At 49.2% G+C, this 6,000-nt stretch overlaps 1 protein-coding gene across 11 annotated transcripts in view; it reads right to left on the bottom strand.

The window, feature by feature from the left end:
• Window positions 1–320: 320 nt before the first annotated feature.
• Window positions 321–6,000, bottom strand: part of Acaca (acetyl-CoA carboxylase alpha) — a 262,246-nt gene continuing 256,566 nt past the window's right edge. For all 11 annotated transcript variants that reach the window (XM_087574065.1, XM_087574066.1, XM_087574067.1 and 8 more), the window contains 2 exons: window positions 3,902–4,038; window positions 321–2,410 (listed from right to left, as the gene is read on the bottom strand). In XM_087574065.1, coding sequence (XP_087430191.1) covers window positions 2,287–2,410; window positions 3,902–4,038 — 261 coding nt within the window. In that variant the 3' untranslated portion in view covers window positions 321–2,286. The remainder of the gene's footprint in view (window positions 2,411–3,901; window positions 4,039–6,000) is intronic.

The raw sequence follows: 6,000 nt of genomic DNA, 5'->3' as shown, positions 1-6,000 counted from the left end.
TTTTGGGGGAGTCACTTATTAGGACTCCCACTCAGATCTTGGCAGTAAAAATTCTATGGGAACGCTCTATGGGAAACGCCATTAATGAATTTGTGCTTAGCTGGAGGGATCTGGAAGACTGGTAGTGTTAGAACATAGGGCAGGCCAAGGCCAGCACTGGACACCTCTCTTGTTCTTATCCCGTTCACTTTAGCATTGTGGGAGACAAAGGCTGGCTGGTACTGTAGCGCTAAGGAGGGACTTGGCCCTTCTCTGGCCCCTGCTGAAAGTGGGACCAGAAAATGGGCGGCTGGGCATGGACTGAAATGACAAACGGTGGCTCTTCTACAAATGTGGAGGTTTATTTCAACAAAACGTGAAAAGAGTGCATTGGACTGAAGCCCCTGCTCGTTGGCGTGTGTGTCCATCGAATTCTCACTGACACGAGTGAAGGCTGCTTTGTGAACAAGTGGACAGATAATATGGCAATCTCAGTTCAAGCAAGTCTGGGTCAACACATCATTCATCCTCCTCCCTCAGTAACCTTGCATGTGTAATGGGCTGTGGGGCCATCAGACTGCTCATGTGCTGTGGCTCTGACTTCTCCATGGAGGAGCCCCGGTCCTGGGGATGGGGCAGCAGGGAAAAGGGAGTTATACAAGCACAACCCACTTCACCTCAGAAGGAACGGCAGGAAAGCAGCCTTCATACCACTGGGTGTGGGACTGGATGTGCCGTAGCAAAGTGTAGAGGCTGGAGACAAATCCCACCCTTACCTACAAGGTGAGCTGAGAACCAGGGGCCAGGGAGCTTCCTTCTAACTGAGGATGCTCCCCACCTGATCTGGCCCTGGCCCTCCTGTTCGCTTGTAGGAGTTGGGCAACTTGCATCTATAGTCCCTTGGATGTCCGCTTGCAATGTGGCACCATTGAGAAGGTCCTCTGGAATATCTGCTCGAGGTGCTCCTGAATGGGAGGTCAGCTCTTTTTGTGGAGTCCAGGTTAAGGCTCAGACTGAAGCGCTCACTGGAATGGTTTCTGTGGCGGGCATTTTTTTCCTCCTTGATCTTCAGCGACAGTCAAAGTAGAAACTGGATGTTACACCAGCTCTGATCATCCCCATCCTTGCTTTAGGAACACCAATGCTGACCCGTAAGCTGCTCTCCTGGGTAAATGGGTTGTTAAACTCTTCAGGCCACCCTTGAGGAGGCCCTGCTGCTGGCCATGCAGGGCCCAGAGAGTCTGGAAACACCAGCACTGAGGCTGACCTGTAAGGTATCTTAAGGGCACGTGAACCCGTGTTCCCGGGAAGCCTCCTAACATCAGGAAGGCCAGTTCTGGTGCTGAAAGCACAGGTGTCACAGGTGGGTAGCCTGCCACACCTTCTGCCAGGAATAGGCATGGCCCCACAGTGACAACTGTCCCCAGAAGAGACTTCTCCTGTCTTGAGCTACTCTCTCCCTATCACCAACAGGAAAGCGCCTCTTCTCAGCTCCCCACCTCAGGCTCCTGCACTGCCTGCCTGTCCCCATCTACCCACAGAGGCCAGGGCCTTTAGCTCCTAGGTATAGTCACTATGTGACTACACAGCGATAGGGAAGGTGGTGGCAGGTTGATCATTGCCCCAGGGGTACTGCGACACCATTCGAGGTGGTTGAAAGTGTTGACCAGGAACAATGACATGGTCTGGTCTGGTTTTGAGCTTACCTGTTAGATCATGGCTTTGCCCTCATCTCTGTGTTCTTGTGGGCCTGTGACAGGTTTTCTGCTCTGACATTTCTCGTAAATAGTTATCTTGCTGTGGTTAGACGGGGACCGTTCCTCTCCAGTGCCTGGTATGTGCTTGGCTGTGTGTGGGGTAGTGAGTGATGGACTTGAGTTTCCTCCTTCCTCAGCCCCAGCCCTCCCCTGCTGCCTATGGCTGTGGCTCATGGGGCAGGGAGCTGCAGACACTTGGACACTGTTCACACGACCCTATGCTGGGGCAGGCAGGACAGGAGGGCAGGCCTGCAGTAGTAAGACCTCATGGTACAGGCGTGTACCTTTCATTGCCTTCTCAGTCCTGGGCATGGAAAGAGGACTGTCATCACAGCTGGGCTAATAAATACTGAACTGGGTATGCGTGGGTGGGCTTTGTGATCCTATAGCCCAGGATGTCATGCAGACCCTGAAACACTCAAGGGGAAGCAAATGCCACGGACTCCAGTCCCAGGCCTCCGGTGCCTTCTCCTTACAGTGGTTTCAGATGGGAGAGGCAGCCCCAGCTCTCTTCTCCGGAGACAGGGCGGGGATGGGTGGGAAGTTCCTCCTACGTAGAAGGGGAGTCCATAGTGGAAAGGATCCTTACAACCTCTGCTCGCTGAGTGGGGGAGATGTGCTGGGTCATGTGGACGATGGAGTCCATGGCAACTTCTGGATTGGCCTGCACCAAGCTGGAGAGAAGATTGGGAACCGTGAAGAAAGGACAGTAGAAGGGTCTTGACTGGCGTGCTTAAGAACCGCCAGGCAGCTACACTAACGGGCAGCTGTACACACCACACTGACCATGTCAGGGATTTCTCTATGTTCCAATGTCCCCAGTAGGTAGGGAGTGGTATAAAATGAACCAGGAAACATCTTTCCATGTTAGAAAATAAGGAATAATTAAGAAATAACCCCCCCAAAGAAAAAATGGCGGGACACACTGACAGTGGTGCCAACAGAATTATTTTGGTGCCAAATGTCCCAGAAGTAAACTATAAGGTTAGTAGGAATAGTCTACATCAATAATAAATATAAAAATGCATCAAGACAGGAGCTCTTGCTTGCAGAGTTTGAGTGAGACATAATTATGGAAGCCAGAGTTCAGATCAAGGAACAGCTTAGCTTGGCAATAAAATGTTAACGTCGGGGTCAGATGATGGTGCCTTTCAGTGGGGTACTCTGTGATGGCCAGAATATTGTATGTATGATATGGCCATAATGCAGAACTTGAATTATAAACATCAGATAACCTAAATATAAGAATGTTCTACAAACAGTACACTGTGTAGAACACAGTGACTGGGGGCTGGAGAGATGGCTCAGCAGTTAAGAGCACTGACTGCTCATCTAGAAGCCCTGAGTTCAATTCCTAGCAACCATGTGGTGGCTCACAACTGTCTGTGATGGGATCCGATCCACACACATTAAATAAAGAAAACAAAGGAAGACTGGAGTGCGGCAGTGCAGAGGACTCCCGCATGCTCCAGCTCGGAGCCCTGCCACACTCACGGGAAAACTCCATGAAAGTGTTCGGTGGTTTACTAAAGGTGATCACTTTATTGGAGCCACCTAGGAGAATGCTGTCCTTAGAGACTTAGCATACAATGTCAATAAGGAAAACATAAACAACACGAGAATTACTAGTACCAGATTTTACTTCTGTGACGTTTTTCTAAGTAATATATTTCCCAACAGTTTTATGGACATCTCCCAGGAGATGTCAGTTTTCCCTCCCTCCTTCTAGAATCATTTACTTGGTTTGAATATCTGTACCTAGAGTGAACCCATGAGTAAAGGTGTCCTGAGACAGCTGTGTCTGGGGGCTGAATCCGGATCTGTGAGTCAACTACAACAGTTCCAGATGGGACCCACAGAGGTCAGGACAGCATTATCTCAGAGTTTATTCTAAACTTTAAAAAATATTTCTTTAATGTATATGAATACACTGTAGCTGTCTTCAGACATACTGGAAGAGGGCATCAGATCCCACTACATGATTAATAAGAGTATTAAATATTGTTGTGAGCTACCATGTGGTTGCTGGGAATTGAACTCAGTACCTCTGGAAGAGCAGTCAGTGCTCTCAACCACTGAGTCATCTCTCCAGTCCTATTCTAAACTTTTTATTTTAAAGAAATTAGCCCTCTAGCCTCGAGGACCCTCCTGGCAATTGGTCTCACCTGCGGATCTGCTTGAGGACATAGTCCCTGCTGATGTATTTGATGTTCTCCTCTATCACAGAGCGGACACCATCTTCCTCTGTCAGCTGCTTCTCCAGCCATTCCACCAGATCCTTATTATTGTCCCAGACGTAAGCCTGCAAACACACAAGTCTTGGTCAAACACCAGGGGTCAGGCCTAAACACCCAATTGCCTAGCATCCCAAAAGCTTTCTCCTTTTCTGTTTGGTTGGATGTAGAGGGCAGGTTCCCAGTGGCAAGCCGCCTTCATCTGTCTCCCTTTGACCTTCAGATGCTCACGCAGGAGTCTGTCCTGTGAGGCTCTGGCATCTACTGTTCTACAACAGTAGGTCTGTGTGGAGCAGGGTACTTAAGAGTGTGACCAGGAGGGAAAGGTGTGTGTGGCTGGTTCTTTTTGGAGGAGCAGAGACAACTGATTCTCAAGAGCCATTCCAGTCTTAGCAAGATGTGGCTGACAAGGCTTCACCTGCTGTGCTGATACAGATACACAGGAGCAGGGCTCAGAGGACAACAAACCCAGTAGAACTCAGCTGCTGATATGAGAGACATCTTGGTGCTACAGTATTACCACCACGCCAGAAAGCCACCCCACTCTACGAGCTGAGAGCCCCGCAGAGGGTCAAGAAGTCTGCAGCCCTCAGATTCTCACAGCCCACCTCTTGCCTCCTTTCTTTCGAGATCATTTGGCTTGAGTATTTCCGAGGCAGCTGACTACATAATAACTCAGGAGTGTTAGAAGCCTAATAGCCTTCTCCTTGCTCTCTTCTCTCATTTCTTTACAAATCATTTAGGAATCGTTTTGTTAATGGTTTCCGGAAAACCAAGTCCCACCATTAGGGCTCATTCATATTTATGTCATTTTGTTTGGGTAATTAACCACAAAGCTCGTCATTTAAAGGTGCGCTACCCTTTTCTGTTATCACTAACCGAAGTCAAAGTCAGAATGACAATGAGTTTGGTGCTGTAATTTAATAGGTGGGCACTGTAGGGACTCTGAGGCTTGTGTTGTGGCTTCAGGAAACCCAGATACAAGCAATGGCACAAAAGCTACAGCTGCACCCTCAGGGCCTACACAGTACAGACTGAACATTCCAAGAAGCATCTGGCGTTAGCAAGGAGACTGGGTTGTCTTTTAACAGATACCATACTTAAAAAACACCATTTATTGCTAGGTGTGGTAGCTCACACTATCCCAGCTGAGGCAGGAGAGAGGGTTAAGGTCAGCCTGGGCTACACTGAGGCAAGGGTACAGAGTGAGACCCTGTGGTTCCTTTCAGACTCACGTCCTCCCCTGACTTAGCGGGTGAGCTGGCTGTGCCTGGCTGTACCACAGCTGGGTCACATGTTCCCAGGCCTCAGGAGCAGTGTGCCTTTTCCAGAAGTCTGTCTACCTCTTTGCCTGGCTCCAGACTTGCTCATTTTGGGCATATCTGATGGAGGTCCGCTCTCCTCACACAACAAGCTGGGACCTCCCCATCTCTGTGTTACCCCTCTGAGGGTCTGCAATAGGGAAACTGAGGCAGACTCTGCTGACCAGGAGGAGCCAGATGGATGAACACGCCTGGACTGTAGACACCGCCACCTTTATAAACCTGGACATCTCCGTCATTGGCGATTAAAAGTTGTGTGGCCTGTGGACTGCACACCTTCCCCGATTCAGGAGGATTTGGAGAGAGGTGCAAAAACTAAGACAATGGCAGCCTAGCTTCGGAAGGAAACCAAACAAAACCAACTAGACTCACTCAGGAGTCCCAACGCCTTTCGTTTAGGAGAATATTTAATACTCTTATTAATCATTTTTAATCCGTTTGCTTTTAATTAAGAAACAGCATGATGCTTTGCTATCAACATATGCCAGGGAGCAGATTAATTGTAGCTTAAGATCGCTCTCCTTGATTGGTGTAATGCATTAGCTAACGAGACGGCAGCTTCTAACGATGCTCACACACCACACTGGAGAAGGCGGCTACCCTCTAGAGTACACACTCCTGCTCCCCTCCTGCAGCCACAGACGACGCTAGGAGTTTAAACATTTCACAGCCATTCCCAGGCTGAACCACAGCACCGCATTCCAAGCT

This window comes from Rattus norvegicus, chromosome 10 (assembly GCF_021556685.1).
Source record: "Rattus norvegicus strain SHRSP/BbbUtx chromosome 10, alternate assembly SHRSP_T2T, whole genome shotgun sequence".
Classification (NCBI taxonomy): domain Eukaryota; kingdom Metazoa; phylum Chordata; class Mammalia; order Rodentia; family Muridae; genus Rattus; species Rattus norvegicus.
Note: the sequence above shows the minus strand (reverse complement) of the source record. Positions and strands in the feature narration are given on the sequence as shown.